General features: G+C 38.1%; 1 protein-coding gene across 2 annotated transcripts in view; it reads right to left on the reverse strand.

The window, feature by feature from the left end:
* Positions 1-19,610, reverse strand: part of furina (furin (paired basic amino acid cleaving enzyme) a) — a 71,322-nt gene that overhangs the window by 20,182 nt on the left and 31,530 nt on the right. For both annotated transcript variants that reach the window (XM_054769896.1, XM_054769897.1), the window contains exons 3-7: positions 15,643-15,741; positions 11,821-11,916; positions 9,234-9,362; positions 7,442-7,518; positions 1,687-1,775 (exon numbers count right to left, since the gene is read on the reverse strand). In XM_054769896.1, the coding sequence (XP_054625871.1) occupies positions 1,687-1,775; positions 7,442-7,518; positions 9,234-9,362; positions 11,821-11,916; positions 15,643-15,741 (490 nt within the window). The remainder of the gene's footprint in view (positions 1-1,686; positions 1,776-7,441; positions 7,519-9,233; positions 9,363-11,820; positions 11,917-15,642; positions 15,742-19,610) is intronic.

Raw genomic sequence — 19,610 nt, forward strand, 5'->3', positions numbered from 1 at the left:
CCCACCACAGAGACAGTATTTCTCTCACTTGGCTTAAGAGACTACAAGGTGTAATGGCTAAGAAAAAGAACAGTTTTCTTAGAAAATGTGTTTTGTTTCAAATAGCTGCAAATATACTGCAAGAAACTGTTTCACAGAAGAAGTTCACAAGAAGTTGTGAAGGATGCGCCTCCTATGAGACCACACACAGCGTACCTTTCATCTTAATGAGGGTGTATGTGATATTCCCACAAGGCACCTGGAATGATCATAAAGATGCGTGTAAAGGCGTTTCTATGTGAGCGGTCTAAAATTGATACGACAGCTGGAAGTAGCATGCAGGCGAGATAAGCCGAGAGGAAATGAGAGAACGGGCACCAAGATAAAAGCAGCTCCTGCCTTTTAAAGAACTAAATGCTACATCTGGAAGCCACATTAGAGGCACATCCTGTAAATATGTGCATCATACTTTATTTTTATCACATAATTTGTCTCCATTTAGTCATTTTAACATAGCTACATTTTAACTTCCCACTGGGAGAAATTACATCACATAAAACAAATGGGAATCAGGTGTAACATAAATACAACTAAATCAGATTCAAGAAGGTGGCATCAACTCTCCAGGCTGCAAAGTCAAAATTAGAAGAAACCAATAATTCACAAAAACATGTCAATACAGCTATGTGTGTCTGACATTTAGGTTGTATAAATTTCACTAGTAAATTTTAAACTTTTAACCTTAAATAGTGTTACTAATTAGTTTCAGCATCCGGGGACAAGACCACTGCAAATCGAATATAAAATAAATGCTCTCAGTCATTAAATCAACGTTGTCAAAGTAACGGCTAAGGTTGGTGAAAATAAGAAAAGTCAGCAACACTCAAGCCAATTAACTTTCAGCACCATGCATTTGTCACCACCAGTGTATGCATCAATTACAAAGCCGGTTTTGAGCTGTTAGGACTTGTTTAAGTTGCAGATGTGTCGTTGACGGAGAAATACTGTGAAAATGTGTTTTCTCTTGATTTGACTTCCACCTTTGTCTGTGATGTGGCATCAAAAACCTCTAAAGCCCATCTGCTGTGTTATTTAGAGAGAACAGCACTGTCGCGTCTGTTCATGTTTCACATTTGACACATTGATTTACAGATTAATAATTTAAACAAAACCCAATGTCTCACAGTACAACAGGAACATATTGGGGCAGTTGACTATACCTACAGAAAGTAAAAATTTGTGAATTAAGTTTGTCCACTCTTTCCAGCGATAACAGTTTCCTCTCTACTGTGGAGACCTTCTCCAAGATATGAAGGGTGTGTTTTTTGGAATTTTTTTTGTCCTTTCATTCGGAAGAACCTTGTGCCGCCAAAGGTCACGGATTTTGGACCTGAGAGATGTTGGATCACTATCTTTGCTGTAGCTCATCCTAAAGGTGCAGTCAAGTTATTCCACATATACACCATATATATCGTTATGGGCCTTATTGAACACAGAAAAGAGCTTTACCCAAACTGTTCCCACAAAGCAGCCAGTAGAACTGTCTCAAATATCGTTGAAGCTGAAGAATTCACATGCATAAGTCTTGCCCACAACAAGACTGATTTATAAACTGATTAAGGTGCGTGTCAATAGTGTTTCAGTGCCACAGCAACTTAAAAAAAAAAACAACAAAAAAAACCAAACACTTGTGTCCTTATTGCGTACCTCCAATTTTGGCATTGTAAGCCACACCAACTCCACAGATCCCATTGTTGGCCACTGCTGCCACTTCTCCTGCACATCGTGTTCCATGCCTGAAAAAACAAGACTATTTTAACAAGTGTTGTTCACTTTAGAACATAGCATTTTGTACATTTATTGTACATTTACAGGAACATGTATTGCCCTCAGCTAACAAGATTGCTTGTGAAAGAATGTGCTACTCAAGAAATGTGGTTAAGCTGCAGACTGAGACAAAACAAACGCACAAACCTAAGTACTTTCCTGTGATTTCTTCAAACAAATCTACATTCCCATTGGTCCAAAAAACTAGCCAATGTGTTAAAACATTGTACATTATTTACAGAATCGGTGACCTTGGAGGAGTAAGAGTGTATAAAATCAGTCAAAGGAAAGGAAAAACAAAAAGACATACAGGCTCCGCATGTGAGATGGATTTTTGTGAACACCATTTGCCATTGCCTGAGTCTTTCATTAATCCCAAGCCTCTGTTGTAATGTATCTAGCTTCGGGCACTGCAGTGTTCCGAAGTCCAAGAAGCTAATACAGAGTGGCTGATCAGCACATTCCAGTCAGGTGCATTCCCCTGGTCGGCCAGATGGATACACTCTGCTAGTGTCCTTCAACATATTGCAGAGCCATATTGGGGTGCAGCCATTCCCAAACAGGCAGTTCAGTCTGGGAAAAACTGTGCCAAATCAGGACACAACAGAAACTACTGTCGGGATTTCATCCAGCTGAATTATGCATACCTGATAACCTGGTTTACAAACCATAAAAAGCTACCTGCAGTACATTGTAAAGCTCACGAAGTAAAATGATTACAACTCAGAAGAGCCACAACATATTTTATTTTTCTGACCAATATAAATGATTTGCATTTTGTGAGCTGAGGGTGGAATTTTTTGTCACTGCATCATTTAAGATAACCAACAAGTCTAACATGTGAGTGTCTCAGGCCATTACTTATGCATGCGCTGGAGGAAGGGAAGCAAAATGGTAAAATTGTATTTCAACACAACAGGACAAAAACATTCATAGAAAAGTGAACCCACACATATTATCCTGGCAATTTTCCAGAACATTTTATCACAGCGCTCCCTGAGATCTATTCTGCCAGGGTACTGCTGCAGTCGTGCAACATCCACGCTTTGGATGTAGCTGATGAGAAGGAGATAAGTGATAAGCATTCAAGCGAACCTTTTCAGAATCTGCCTTTGACACATTCATTACAGTCATGAGCATGGTAGGCAGGTTTCATGGAATACAAATGCTGTCAGAAAAATGAGGTTCTCCATTTCTGAATCTGGTTGCGGAAAGAGATTATTTTTGTGCAGCTTTCGGATTTTCCTGGGAAAGATAAGCCACAACAGAACCTCCAATTCGAACACAATTTGTTCCGGGAGAACACAAAAAAACGGTACAAGCAATCTTTTACATAACCATAATTTTTTAACATGTTTCTAAGCAACATGTTTTAACGCAATTTGAGACCGAGGCTGAATATAACTAAAAGTAAAACTATTGCCCTTTTAAGTTTATACTTGTAATTATCCATTTTGACATTTTCATTAGCATCTGCTTGGTAAAATTAATATGCGTATGTAATTGATATTCAATTCATATTGTACTGTGTAGCCTGACACTTTCCTATAACAGTAAAGTTTGATTTCCAGTACTCGGGTTACATCACAAAACATACCATCCTTTTAGAGTTTGTCTAATTTGGCTGTTGAAATTACAAAGAAAACCAAAACATTAAAGTTTAACTAACTCTTAGTGTAAAGTGTGTGCTAAAGTGGGTGTTATTGTGTCGATATTACACCCCACCAGACTGTATAAAATGGGCAAAGATGGCGTGTGGGCGTTATTGTTCAGCCGTTAAGTAAATAACAGAGGTACTAACAGGATTACTGATGCATTGTTTGCATTTGTTTACACTGACTCTGAGGCCAATGTTGATAAATACAGAATTGCAAAACAACAATGGACCAGTCTGAGACTGTAACTGCTATCTGTATACGACGGTGACATTAACTGAAAAGAAACTAAGAAGCCAGTGATGTCAAGAATATAGGGATATATTCAATCCCATAACTGCATCATGTGATTATTTGAAAACGTTTTGCCACAAGTTATTGAACCAAAATTCAATGTATTATTAAGCTGTTAATATACACAGAAGTCACAAGTCGTGTACTTTCATGAAATTAGGTACTTTTCATTCATGCCTGATATATTGTGTAATAAATCAATCCCATAACTGCATCATGTGATTATTTGAAAACGTTTTGCCACAAGATATTGAACCAAAATTCAATGTATTATTAAGCTGTTAATATACAACAAGTGGTGTACTTTCATGAAATTAGGTACTTTTCATTCATGCCTGATACATTGTGTAATAAATCAGGATGCATCTGACAATGTAGTGTTAATATGAGAATGTGGCAAACAAAGATCCGGTTTCACTAAAGACATGTTTTGATTACAGCAAGAACAAGCCCCCTGGCAAGGTCTAAACTGTGAGACTAACTCGTGTTACATCAAAGTTGCATGCGGGCCCAAGGCCAACATGATCAGTATTCATACCCGCAGCTGGCAAAACCATTATCACTGCACTGCTTCTCTCTGGAGATTTGCTGGGGAAAGGCGATTGTCATAGAGATGTACGGTATCTAAAATGTATCTGCAGATAAGAATTGGACATTTAGGCCCTCTTCACACGGGAACTGAGATTTAATTTTTTTTTTTTGGCGGGTTGAAAAAAATTTGCGTCCACACTGCAAATAATTTACATTCACAAATCCCGTTTTTTACTGGTTTTCTTTTTTTTTTTTTACCTCATATTTGGTCTCAAATGCTGATACTATGTGGGAATGCATAAAGGTAAGTTTTGATGATCTTAGTGAGTGCTAATGTGCATATTTGTCTCAAGTTAATTCATGCTAGCTCACTGCCTTTTACCACACACGTCAAACAGCGATGTAATAATCTCTCTGAAAAACAAACTCCAGGCTTGTACTGGTGGATGGTGGGTCTGCATTCATCTTGTGCTTTTAATTTGATGTTGTTCATGTCTTAGTTTTACACAATACATAATAAATAAGATAAATTAGATAGTTATAATGTACGAACTCCCTCCTGGTCCACGGGAGACTTCTGGGAACACAAGCCGGTCCGTGGGTCAAAAAAGGTTGGGGACCACTGGTCTATACCATGCTGCATTTTAAACAGTTAATAAAATCATAAGGTCAAATATATTGGTTTTAAAATAGACAAAAGTTACAAAAACACAATTTCAAGCATTTTATCTCTCCTTTTTTTTTGGTAGATGTCATCAGACACATTACGAATCCAGAAACTCTTGAGGCTTGAGTTGATGACCTTTGTGATCCATTCGTCTCTGCAGTTGCACCAATGTTAAAATAAACCGGAAAATCTGTGTATGTCTGCTGAATCTTATGCTAACTAATGTCTTTCCTGATATTTATACAGTGGTGGGGAACATGGATACACAATTGAGCTAATTTATGGTTGAATAAAAATAAATGTAAGCTGCGCTGCAATGCACTCCTGTATGTAGCAAATCATTAGGGTTTTAATTATGTTGGCACCCTCTGCAGAAAAGCCACCAAGATATGAGTCAAGTATATAAGAAAAATAACAGTTTAATTAATCAGGAGAAAGCACAGTTGTAAACTATACTGATGGCACTGGACGGAAACTTTGAAAAAACAAACATGTCGACTACATGCTGTCTTGAATAAACAAGTGGTTGAATGGTCACATTGCTCCCAAGCCATCCTCACTGCTACCCGTATGCTGGACAAGAAAGACATCTTTATGGAGGTGAACAGAGTTGGGCTTTCTGTGGAGGAACAGGCACTTTCAGTGTAACTAACACAACCTTATGCTGTTTCCTGCCCACTGGTTGTTTACACATGCATCTGCACCAACCTACTGTAAGGCATGAGACTCAAATGCACCACAAACACTCATTCGATGGCAAGAGATAAGGGCTGAGGGGTGAGTGTTGAGGAAAGGTGCAGCAAGAGAAATTTCAATAGTACGTGTCTTTAGCTGGGCTCTGGGCCACTATGAGCCACAGGAGGTGCTTACGTATGTTTTGGCTGAAACTGTCAAAGTATGCAACTCCTCCAGAGGGATTCCCACCCACATTGTTTCACAACTAGTTCCAATATTTAGGATTTTGTCACTGATGGTGGTTTAATCATTACTGGCTGCCATAAACAAATAAGTAAACAGTAATCAGTTACAGTTAAGCCAACTACATTTTGCTTTCTTAAATGATTTTTAGTGGTAAATGTGTGTCAAATTCTGGATTTATACTGCAGGTCTTACTGAGTTCCAATTTGTGCTTACATTTACACCAACCTGCGTGCACTAACATACACACACACTGGACCGTACACTACCGTCTAGAGGGGTACAAAACGTCCTTACTTTGCATCTTGTCCCCATAAATGTCACTTAAAAGGAGTTTTTAATAAGGCCAGATGAGTTAAATATGAATACTGAATAAAGTGAATCAACTGACCAAAAGAAGAAGCAGCGAATAAACTAGGTCAACTACAACTCCCATAATCACCACATACTTGGAAGACAATGACGACACCGACAGGCAGACTGTCTTTACCATTAAAAGTGCTACCCCCCCCCCCCCCCCCCCCCCCCCAAAAAAAACCCCATCCATATAAAGTCTGCCGTGCTTAAACCCAATGCTTCATTTCCTAGTATCAATTCAATCAACTGATTACCTTTTAAACAATGTTAGATCGATATATATGTTGTCCTGAATGGAAACTTGACAACCCAGATCGATGTAATGTAGTTGAATCGTAGGAACATAAATCGATGCATCGATGTAGTGAATGAATCGTTATACTCCTAACAGGCAGCAAAACAGACTGAAACATTATATTAAACATTTTATACCCCGGTTTCATAGGTTCAAAAAGCTGGTATATTCAGCATTGTTTCACTGGCTAGTTTGCGTATTTAATTGTCTTTTCACTTCAGAGACTTACAGTATCTGTCAATTTGACAGGTGTGTTGTTTAGGTAGATTCATGTGTGCATGACATTGATCTTGAAGCCGTCCGGCTCGCAATGACAGGATATTAATTCTTCATAAGATTATTTCTTCAGTGGGCAATCAGTGAGACATCTATAACTTTCGGTTTGTAGGACAAATACTGGCCATGTTTGATGCCCATCCAGGCTTGAGCCTTAAAAAAAAATCCCACAGGCAAGGGCAAGTCAGAAGGAGTACAGATGATGGACTAAAGGGGAGACAAGGTGGGTTCATTCAGAGCCACGGGATTTACTCTTTCATTAATTCTGATGACTTAATTCAATCAATTCTCTGCAAGACATCGCCGCGGTGGTAAGCAACCTCTAATGCCACCTGCAGAGGCCACTTCAACAAATCTGTTTTCTTCACACATCTCCTTAATCCTCGGGTAGATTTACTCTGTTTACACAAGCTATATGGTGCAAACACTGCAATGGCACAGTGTGAAAGAAAAGGTCAATGCAAATATAAAAAAAAGAGGACAGGGCTAATAATAATAATAGGTAACTGTGCATTTTTGAAATGCAAAAATAAATTGAATGGCAGACCATTTAAATCCTTTAATACATTAAATAGGATAGGCTTTGACGCCTCAAGCCTTCCTTAGTAATGTCAACCAAAAGCCTATTTAAATGTCAACTACCTGTTGTCATTAAGCTGTGTGTATCTAGGCTGAGGGTCTGGGTCTCCATCATTCACATCATAGCTGGCATCTGGGTCCTATGATGAAACAGGGCAATAGTCAGAATCTGCTTCATGGGAAATGGCAAGTATTTTAATTAGGGCTGTCAATCGATAAAAATATTTAATCTCGATTAATCGCATTTTGTCTACAATTAACCCAAAATCACAACTAATCACAGAAAGAAGTTGTTATATACAGTATAATAAGTAGGGATGTAAATCTCAGTGTTAAACAATCCAATACACAACTAGATACAAGGGTTAAGATATGATTCAAAAATGATAAATTTTAAAAACAGAACGATTAGATATGATTCGATATTGTACAAACGATATGATTCGATTCAACGGTTACATTTGTTGATGTGGACATTAATCTTACATTATAAAATAAAGAAGCCAATTCTATAAAAGTGGTATTCTTACAGTATTTTCAAATGTGTAAAAGAGGACATCATATGCTCAAGCATGCTGTAAGGCAGGGGTCCCCAACCACCAGGCCACAGGAAACGTGGCGCAGTGGGGGAAAAAAAAACAACAAAAAAACAAACAAACAAAACAAAAAAACGTTTTATTTGTAAATAACAATATTTTAAAAAAAAATATGTAAAAGAATATTACAATATACAATTTTGGAAAGATGGGCCATTATTTTATTCAAAAAAAGAATATACAGCTAGAAATCCCCCAGTTTTTGCATGCTGAATTGGAGTGGAGACTTGTCCCACTTTGTTCAATGGCCTTTAAACGCACCATCTAACTTTCACCCAGATATATGCTGTATTTTGCCATTTTTCTTTTACCTCATATTTGGCCCCAAATGCTGATACTATGTGGGAATGCATAAAGGTCAGATCTGATGACCTTACTGAGTGCTAATGTGCATATTTGTGCGGTGCATCTCCCTGAAAAACAACGTCCATGCTTGTACTGCTAGATGGTGGCTCTATATTAATTTAGTGTTTAATTTCATGTTGGTCTTATCATAGTTTTACACATAGTTGAAAGTCTTTCCTGGTGACTAGCTAGCGCGCTGCTAATGCTATTTACAGCCACTCGTCTTCAGTTATGGTCACACTGCCACAAATAGCTGTCCTTGGATATGTCTGCCGGTAACTACGTAGCAAGTTGTAACCCAAATTTTAGCTCGCAGTTCAAACCAAAAACTCAGCTGAGTGACGGCTCGCATCTAAAAACACTCGTTAGTTGGGACACTCGTATGCCAAGGTACAACTGTATAGATGACAATAAAAAAAATACCAGCAGTGCTCCAGTACCTTCATTTCACACTGGCAGTCGACGTACCCGTGACAACTCAACTCACAGAAAAGGAAGAACAAACAACTTCGGTCTTGAGAGCGCCATCTGCCTGAGCTTTGAAGCTAAAGTTACCATTTTAAAATAACATTTTCTTTGTACATTTCTGCTAAATATATTTGTTCCCGATTGTGGCTGCACATCCACCGCCGCGTTTCCTCAAACTACGGTGTGGGCAGACAGTCAAACGGGATGTGCACATATTAATCGCGCGTCAAAAACAAATAGTGCCGTTAAAGAAAATTTCCGTTAACGTGTTAACTTTGACAGCCCTAATTTTAATGTATTTTTGTAAAATGTAAAACAGTAAAACTCTGCACACCTCCAATCATGAATGATCCCAAAGGGAACCCAAAGTATTATTCTGTATCGGTCAACATCTCTGCTGCTTCAGCAGTTGATCCTTTATCGACATACTGAGCATTTATACTTACATAGTTCTGCATTAAGTCAGGATGGTTCTTCTCAATTCCATCATCCAGGATGGACACCACCACCCCTTTACCTGTGTAACCCAACTGCCAAGCAGCTTTGGCATTCAAGTCACGGTGGTTGGTGTTGTACTGAGGATGGAAAAAGCAAAAGCGCTTAGATGGAATTGATTTCATTGAGACACACCATAAAGCAAACATGGCAAAAATCAAGAAAGGCAACACTTCCGATAAGATATAATATGCTTAAACTGACAGGCCATGCTAGCAAAGATGATTTTCAGTATGAAAACCACTAGGGCAACATTTTCATTTATTGCATTTATCATTCATGCAGACCAAAACACTGGTGAAGTGCAAAATGATGCACATAATTTTGTATGCCTTTTGACTTGCTGTTGACATTAAATCTGACCTTTGTCAAAGCTGTGGTTTTCAGGTGCACAACAGCAATTTTCTTTTAAGTGTGTCAATGGTTAAATTATGAAGTACCATCCAGTGCATCCTTCTTGTACTGTAGAATGTGATAAGTGTGTTTTTCAGGAGAACATTTGTTCCTTGCTGTGACATCAGTATGAAAATCAAGGCAATCATATACTTCCGAAAGAAATGACCTGCAATGCTGATTGGGACTGGTAAAGCTTGTTTATATATGACACATTTTTTATTTTTATTTTTTAAACCGTCAAAATGGAAATGAAAATTAATGTTCATTGAGCTGAGTTAAAAGTCAAAAGATGTAAGAACCGATGCTTATTGATATTTTTAACAAAAGATGGCACTTCATGGGATTAAAAAAAAAGAAACACATACACAAATTGCACATATTGTGACCATATAAAAAAAAAACAGATTCCATTTGCAAATAGTGGATGACTGTGGCTAGTGGCACAGACAACATTTATTCTGATCATAGTGATTGATGGCAGAGCATCATTAAGCTTCAGTGTGTGTTTGGTTCACGAACTTTTGTGCTGCAGACTATATTGAATTTAATACAACAAAATGTTACTTTGTGAATGTTTGTTTTATGACGAAAGCGCCCCTGATCCAAACAGTAAAACAGGATTTTAGTTAATAGAATTGGCAAGACTTTTAGAAGGCAGCCACACTTGGATGAATATGCTGGACACTTTTCCACTCAACTTTTTATTCATAAGTGCACCTGCAAAGTGAATTTTCATCATCTGCAGGTTGCTACAGAAGCACAGTACTTGGCCACGCCTTCCACATTACAGCCCATGGGTCCAATGGGTAGTATATAATTAGACTTTATCAAACTTTAGTCAAATATCTCTATGTATTATCCTCAAAGGATCATGCCAAATCATATTTTTTTTTAAATGTAGTTTCTACTAATTTTGTGAATATACATACAATAGTCGATTTTGTTCTTCCAGTCAATGCAAAACTCATGTTTATGTACGCCCACCTGTCAGCTTTGTCGTGAACAAGAAAAGTCTCAAGTATCATCATTATAAACGAACAATAGAAAAAAACTATTATAGGACAGATACGGCGATTTTTCTCATACTCGTGTTACAGCTGCTGCCTCTCCCCATAGACATGAAACTGGTGATCAAAGACAAGTAGAGGCAATAATTGGGTAGTTGAATAGTGAAGTTAATGCGTCATTTTGCTCGTTTGCCTTTTTAGTCAGTCTCTTTTTAACAACAAGGCATAACAAGCAGCGTTGGCCTCCCCACATATAAATAAGAAAATGAAACAGACAGCAGTGGAAGGCATTGAGGTCTTTTGTAGCTATGTTAAAAATTGCATGTTTACTTTCTGATCAAAGCACAGCTGATCCCAGTGGTGAAAAGGCTTTGAGGTGTTGCTCCAGTTTTCTATTGTCACTTGCCTTTTTAAAGATGCTTTGCAACCTCATGGCCTGCCGCCTAATTTAAAAATAGAACTGAAAATCACACAAATTTCTTTTACGGCTTCAATAGTCTTTTAATGTAACACTTCGTATTACCTAGCTATCATTTGAGTTTTGAAGTGCAATTCCATTAAATGTTGTCAAAATATGTCAGTTTGTTCTACTGAGGCAACCAGGAATCTTTTAATGTTTCAGTGTGTTAATTTTTTAAACGCACTGCACAACAGTGTGCCTTTTGAACAACTACTGAGCAGTTTTGTTGCATGACAATAAATCTTCTCCTGTCTGAAGTACCCTCAGAGTGGTGCTAAATAGGAAATCTCAGGGGTAGGAACTGATGCTTTTGGCAGCCTGGTGTTTCAAGTGAAATCAATCATATGAGCATCAAGATTAGTTGCATAGTTAATCTTATTTGTGACTTTCTATGGATTTAAAGAATCAATTTAAAAAATAATGGAAGAAATAATTAGAAAGAAAGGTGCTTTGTGCTAACAGCAAAACTTTGCGCCGCTAACAGGAACACTTCCCTCAAAGCAGACATAATAGATTCACAGAGGATTTTGTCTTTACTCTCGGGGGAAACACCATGGCCCCAAATTCAATTGTCACTATTGACTTTGAATGAATAAAAAAGCTCAACCAGACAATTCACATATAAATACACAATCATTCAGTTCTACTTGATGGTTAAGTACAGCTCCAACTCACCAAGTACCACTGGTCTTTGAATTGTGGATCCATAGGTTCTATGAAGACATCCCTTTTTTTCCTCTGTTTGACCACCTGCTGCTCTGCCCAGGTTACCTGAATGCATACATACACATGCAGAAATAAGCATTCAAAAATGACAGTGAGATGATGGTAAACACTATTAACCAGGAAACGGGACAGAAATAATTATGCACCTGCCATGTGGGTCATTGTGTCAAACGATTTAATAGATATCCAAATTGTCAGCATGATGGCGGCACACGGTGAGATTAGAGGCACATGGGGATTATGGCTACCATGCTAATGAGACTCACTGATGAATTCCAGACTAGCAAGCGACTAATTACAATTTCTCGATTGGTTCAGCGTTAGAGGCATTTAAGTCTTTTACGTATATGGGTATGAATTAACATGTATACTCACTCACTCACTCACACACACACGCACGCACACACACACACACCAGACTTAAATTCAGTAATTAAATAACACACAGTCTTCCAGCTTGCTGCAGGCAATGTGTCAGATTTGACGGAAGAAGAGACTCAGTAGAAATATATGTATTTGAATTAGATTAAAGTGTAAAAATATATATATATATTTTAAGGTCAAACGAATGGCAACACTCTCCTTGGTAGGATCACTAGGGACAGAACATAAAATTAGTAATGAAGGTTACATTAGACGCGCTTCTAAATGTCATCAATTTTCTAAGGCTTATCCTGTTCACTGTTGATAGTCTATACCAGCTGACTTTGGGTGAGAGGCAAGATACACCCTGGCCTAGTCACGGATACTGGAAAACAACCGTTCATACTCACCAACACACCTATGAACAATTTGCAATCTCCAATTAACCTAATACGCACATTTTTAGACCGTGAAGGGAACGTCACACTGCACTTCCGTGTCATTTTAACACTAAGGTAATTTAACATGGTGTGGAGGCGAACTAACTGATGGTTAAGCGAGCCATTTCTCTCCGTCAGTCTTTATTGGCTTTCTGTTTAAGGAAAACAGCAGTATCGACTTAAAAGGTTCTTTGCAGAGTGACACACTCAGTCAAGTGCAGCCTCCACATTCAACTGCCTTCATTCAAATATCCGTGTGTTTCTCATTCGGACAAGAAGATAGCTATTTAATCTTATTTCGAAAGCCATCCTGTGTAATTTCCGCTCGTCACAGCTACAATTTAGCTCAAGCAGTATATGCTGCATGTTCTCTATGTTAACATCATTAGTGAATTACATTCTCACTGCTATGATGTCAAACCGTTTACTAGGGATGGTACAAAGCCGATACTCGGTATCGGTGTGATACTGAACAAATGTACTGGATCGGATATCGGGGGAAGGATTGGATATCGGGGTGGGAATCTGTCCAACACTTCTGATCCGATCCAAAGCCCAAACTTTCAAAGGCGCTGCTGGGTCTGGTGACCAATCGAAAATGCTGTCTGGTAAGCATTAATTGGTTTTACATTATTTTCTATGGGAAAATTTGCTTTGGTTAGAGTCTGTTTTGGTTTGAGTCGGACCTTCTGGAACGGATTCATTGGATTTACATTATTTTCTATGGGAAAATTTGCTTTGGTTAGAGTCCGTTTTGGTTTGAGTCGGACCTTCTGGAACGGATTCATTGGATTTACATTATTTTCTATGGGAAAATTTCCTTTGGTTGGAGTCCATTTTGGTTTGCGTCCAACCTTCTGGAACAGATTAATGACGTTAACTAGGGCACAACCATACAAATCTATTACTATAACAAGAAAAAAGAAAGTTGGTATCGGAATCTTATTGGTATTGGTACAACTTTGCAGTCTCAGTGTCTGACAGGATTTACGCACCTGTACTTATCACCACACAAGACTGGACTTCTAATTATGTATTATTATTTTTATGTATTATTATGTACTATTATTATTATTATTTATTATTATGTGTGTGTGTGTATTATTGCACTACAAATTGGATGTGAACTGCTCCATAGTATTTATTTATGTATTTATTCTTATTCTATTTTCTTACTTTTCTTCTCTTATCTTGCCTTGACGGTTTATTATGACTTTATTATGATTTTTGGAGAGCTGCTTGAAACGTGAGTTTCTCTTGGAGATTAATGAAGTATCTATCTATCTATCTGAGTATGTCAACTGAATTATATTTGCACCACAAGATTAAAACATCTATGATCAAATTACTAAGTGCACCAGAGTTAGGCAAAATATTGGGTTTAAAAATAGCAAACTTCCTTGTTAAAAAAAAAAAAATCTTGTAAATTAGTGGAGGCACTAAGAAGCCGATGTGACCCTTGATGAATTTTACAAGAGAACATGAAACGGTAATGCTTCACATTCTGAGGTGCTGTGGGGAAAAAAGGAATTCAACAACAGGAAATGGAGACCTAGTGGTAAAGGAAATCCCAAATAGAGAGGGAGGCTTTAGCAATAACAAGGGCAAACAGACATTTGCTCTATTCCCTGCCTGCATCAGCGCTGCACGGCCACACTCCTCCATACCCTTAAAATAAACCAATAATGGCATTAAAAGCACATCATGAAAATTATTAATATCTCCAATTTTATCAGGCAATTTTGAGGAAAACATCTTTTGCACCATTTTTTTTTTTTTTATACCAAAAGAGACATAAGCAAAGGTTATATATGTTCATTCCTGGAATCACAACAGGCAAGCAGTGTGGATTATGCGGACGCGACATTGGAGAAAAACTTTCTCAGGCTGCTAGCCAACAGAACATAGCGGCCTGCGGAACCGCATACCACTGCAGACAGAGGCAGCCCCACAGGATATGCCAATGCAGTTACAGCGTAGTACTACAATTTGGCGACCCGGCTAAAGGCTAAACAGTGACTTCGATTCCATCTCTTTTCCATCAATCTTCCTTCATTATCATTCTTACCTATACATTTTACAATGTAAGATGCGTTTAAGTGTGTGAGGCATATTACAGCACTACGCAACAGCATAATCCAGGTTTTACTTGAGTGTCAAAAATAGGCAATTTTATGAGCGTTTCCATTACTCATTGTTTTTTCTTATTTGCTGGTCTGGGGGTGTAATCGCCAAGAAGAGTGGGGATCTACTGTACCAAACAATAATCAAACAAATATGTATGTGCACTAATGTTCTTCTAGATATTCTTCTTCTGTCCCATTCAATTATAGTTAGGCCATTTCATTTACAATGATGAAAAATATAAATACAGTTTTAGGACCTTTCCTCGTGTTTAAAATGAACTCATACGTCCTCTTCACTTAGCTTCAAACTGCCTTGTATTCCCATTGCTGCGATGAATATTAATTTCACACTTCTCACTTTGTCCTTCCCAATGGGGTACGGCATAAACTCATTTTTAAACTAACCTCAAATTCACTTGCAAGACTACTGGAAAATACAGAAATGTGAAATTTCCATTTATATCAGTCAGGAGAGCTGAACTACATTTCAGAGGTCCACAGAGGAGTGTTTATGTCTTGCAGGCCTCCTCAGGGAAGAGCCAGTTCAGCTTCCATCACTCAGATAACATGACAACAGCCAGTGTGGATGCTGAGGCTTTTCTGGGACTAACATTTAAAATAACAGAATAGCTAATGATTTGTTTTGCACATATAGCTGTTGGCTGAGAATATATATATTTGTTTCATCATTCATCATTTGCAACCTTCCATTCTGTGGCAAAAATAATGACGTTTGATGTTTTGTCACTACTTATTCATCATGATCCCCATTGATACAATGGTTTAGCAAGTTTAGCATGTCCAAAACATTTATTGTTTATACAAAATATGAAACTTCTTACCTTGGGATGTTTAAGAAGACGGACCTGTGTGCTCCTGTGATCAGACAGTGATCGCTTCACCACTGTACGATGCCTGAAGTGATAATAATCACCAAAAACCTGAAATAAACACAATTACAGGACTGTTAATTATAAGCAGGCTGAAAACATTTATGCTTAGCAGTGGGCCAAGCAAACCTAAAATGCAGTTATATAAGAGTAATACATTAGATTTTCACTTGTGTGTATACAGTATATTGTACAAACAGCAGAAAACTGCATAAGCACAGAAACAGACATGGATTTCTTTAAGTCCCAGTGGAGGATGATGTAGAGATACTGCAATTTGTGTTGCAGCGTTCCTTCATGCCTTCTATTTAAATCAAAGTAACCGAACCAATTGTATCTATAGGCTGACACATAAGGCCCTTGTATGCAAAGCCAGTGGACAGTCTGGAGAGTCCTAATAACCACATGACAATGAGTATGTCTGAAAGTGTATGTGTGTAGAAACCCATTTAAGACCACCACCAAAAAAGAATGCAATGAATGCGAGTAAAAATACTGACATCAAAAAGGCATTAGTCCAGCGAATAGTTCCCCCTCAGAAGAAAAGAGGAGCAGGTATTTAGTTCATTGTGTTTGCCAAGATAAGAGCCTGGAAGGTGGGATGCATCAAAGATAAGCAAGGAGGAGGGTGGCGAGGTCCATTAAGCAGTGTCATGAAACAATGCAGTGATCAATTCCTCCACACAGGCCATTAGATCAAAGGCATGAAGAACCTGTCAAACATAAACAGCTGCTTCTGGTGTGTTCTGCATTTCTGTCTGCATTGTTTTGCGGTGAGGTATTCTGTGTTTGACTTACACCATGCTTCAGAAAACTTGATTTCATTTCAAGTGCTCATGACACCAAAACATGTTAATCTTGTTATTTTCACCAATGAAATATTTACCCTTTTTTTTTACACTTTTCGTTTCTGAAAGCCAAGTGACATCACTTCGAGAACCCTCCCACCCAGAAGTGCCAATGCAATACATTGGATTCTATATTGTTGGGGCGCACTTTTGTTCAAATGTATGTGGTTATATATATTTTTTTATATTATGCCCGCTCATTGTGTGCCAGGTTTTTCCTGGAACACGCGAGCAGATGGAGTACGACTGTTTACATTTTCAAAAGACGCCATTTGCCGCGTCAGTTTCTTCGGTATTGGATTTCGGCACATTTCTAAACAGTTGTTTTGATACTGTGCCTCAGATATAGGAAAGTTTGGGATTGAATGTGTATTACCCGAGAGTGCCTCTACCATCAGCTGTCCTGACTATCTTTCTTCAACACACACTGGGGGAAACACAAACACTGACGCAGATGAAAATAAATAAAACTCAGAAGATGTTCCGCCATGGAAAAGCGTGCCAAGGACAGACTTTGGACTAGCAAATCTGCTACAATTTAAAAACGATGACGTCACTGCCTCACACATAATGAGCTCTGACGACAAGCCAACATAATATCTGAATATTTCGAATGTTTTCTTGTCTTATACTCCCAAAATGACCCACATGTAATTCCACTTCGTCGTAAGTTTAGACAAGCCTTGGAAAGTATAAGACGACAAACTTGTGCGGATGCGTTCTTTCTTCTTTTGTGGTTTGGTGTGTCACGTGATTCTGTCCGCGTGTCACGCGTAGGTGTGCCTTGTGTATTACATAGTTTTCACTCAGTGATCCGCTCTCGTCTGGACGCAACTATTTACTAATCTGGCACAGTTTAGATGTGACTTTTTTTCAACCCGCCAAAAAAAAATTCCAAGAACGTTGCTGTGTGGACAGGTCCTGAGGGGCCTTTGAAAATCACAACTTCATTTCACTCTTATTTTATAGTTGTTTTACTGGCGGATGACAGCAGTATGACAAATTTGTTTTTAGTAAATATTTTCTGATACAAGCAGTCCATTCCAGACTCTTCCCCAGCACATCTATCCAGCTGCGACCAGTTAGAGCCCACGTGATCAAAACAACAGTGCTAGCATGCTAACAAAGTAGCAAGGAGCAGGAGTGATGTCAGCCATGTGGCAGTAAAATAATTAATAATTAATATTAATATGACAAACCTCATTGCGCACATGAAGCAGGCGATATTTGAGAATCGATTTTAGAGCACAAAGATCTGGTATCGGATCTGTCAGTATTTTATGAAAAGTAAAATGAAAAAATGACTGGACAAACAAAATGTTATATTTAACCGAGTCACAAAACAATGCAGGTGTGTTTTGAAATGTTTATTGTCCCACAAACTGACGCTCACAGATATTATTGTCAACATGTTAAGAACAAATACCAACAACCAATGAAAACAATTTATTATGTCATACTTTAAATCATTTTATTTACCCACCCCACTTACAGCTTGGTTTACCTACACATGGTTCTATGTATTGTGATACTATATATAATATATTGTGAGTTACTCAAGCGAGTTCCACCCTTAGTATTCTACAATACATTCCAGCAAAGATTATCACAGCCTGATTTATTATATCAAAAGGGTTGTGAACTCCTCTTAAAAAGTTGGTAGACTACAAATTAGCTCCATTTTGCCTACACATGCACATAAAACAACATTCCCAACAGCAATTAGTTTCAAGGCAAACAAGCATGCACACGCATTAATGCAAACATGTACGCATGCACTTCCAGAGGTCACCTCCCATTAAGAACAGCTCAACTGTTACCAACATATTCACACTCACACACACGCTTCACTCAAGTATGTCCATTCCATGCTAAATGTCTACCCTCCAGCTTAATCATCATATTGCAATCAGCAACAACACTTAATGGCTAATGATTTTGGCCATTTATTCCAGACCACATTGTTTCTCTGAGGTTTAATGTATTTCCACTAAGGGGGAGAAAGCCATTTACAACGGCTGGAAAAATGTGGATTCAGGACTTGAGAGTGACCATTACTGATGCAGTAAGCTGGTCACAGATAGAGCAGAAAAGGCTTATCACGGGCTCCTCCGAGTAGCTTATTACTCAACAGCAGCATTAATTCATCGAGGTCATTAAAAGTCATGTTTATGTGTATGTTTGTGCAATCTCTGCCAGACAAATGCACCTAGTGGGAAAACATCTATTCAAAAAGTCTTACGTCTCAACTGCAGTAAATGCTGTTTTTGTTGTTTTACAATGACCAAAACTGTCTGGAGATAACGAGGGGAGAGGTCTGTGGCTGCATTATAGTGATATGAACCTGCTTTCCACATGGAGTCTTGAATTGCACTTGCGGATTTATGTAATTCCATGGACAGAAGACCATTATTGCCTTATTAAACTCAAGAGAAACCACCCATGACATAGTTCCTTTCCATTGCACACATTAAACATTTATTTGAGCAAACTCAGTGCCATGCATCAGCGACTTGTGACAAATTGAGGGAATGAGACAAGCAATTTACTCTCCATGACTCTAGTTGTGTATATAATGAAGGTGGAACTTAGAAAGTGGTAGAATAGTCAAAAAAGTTTGCACGGTTGGACAGCATTTCTACCAAACTACATTTAGTAATTTCATGTTCTCTTGTCACTGTTCACCTCACCGCAGTAAATTTAGCCTATTCTGAATGATTCTGATTACACATAATTTGTGTAAAATTTGCATGTGAGAATCTGTGTGTTCTCCCTAACTTCCTCCCACAAACCAAATATGTTAATTCAACACTTTGAATATTGCCCATACTTGGGAATGGGAGTGGGATTGTTTGCCAGTCAAATAGTTCAAGATAGTCCTGTCACGATAACACATTTTGCTGGTCAATAATTGTCCCAAAAATTATGGCCGAAAAACAATATTATTGTCAACATTATTTTTTTAATTAATGTAATGATTCTTTATGGCATAATAACGGGAATACACCATATCAAAAGCAACTTTCATTTAGTAACAAGTATTTAAGATTGTAACTGGAATGTCAAAAGCTT

Source organism: Dunckerocampus dactyliophorus, chromosome 3, assembly GCF_027744805.1.
Source record: "Dunckerocampus dactyliophorus isolate RoL2022-P2 chromosome 3, RoL_Ddac_1.1, whole genome shotgun sequence".
Lineage (NCBI taxonomy): Eukaryota > Metazoa > Chordata > Actinopteri > Syngnathiformes > Syngnathidae > Dunckerocampus > Dunckerocampus dactyliophorus.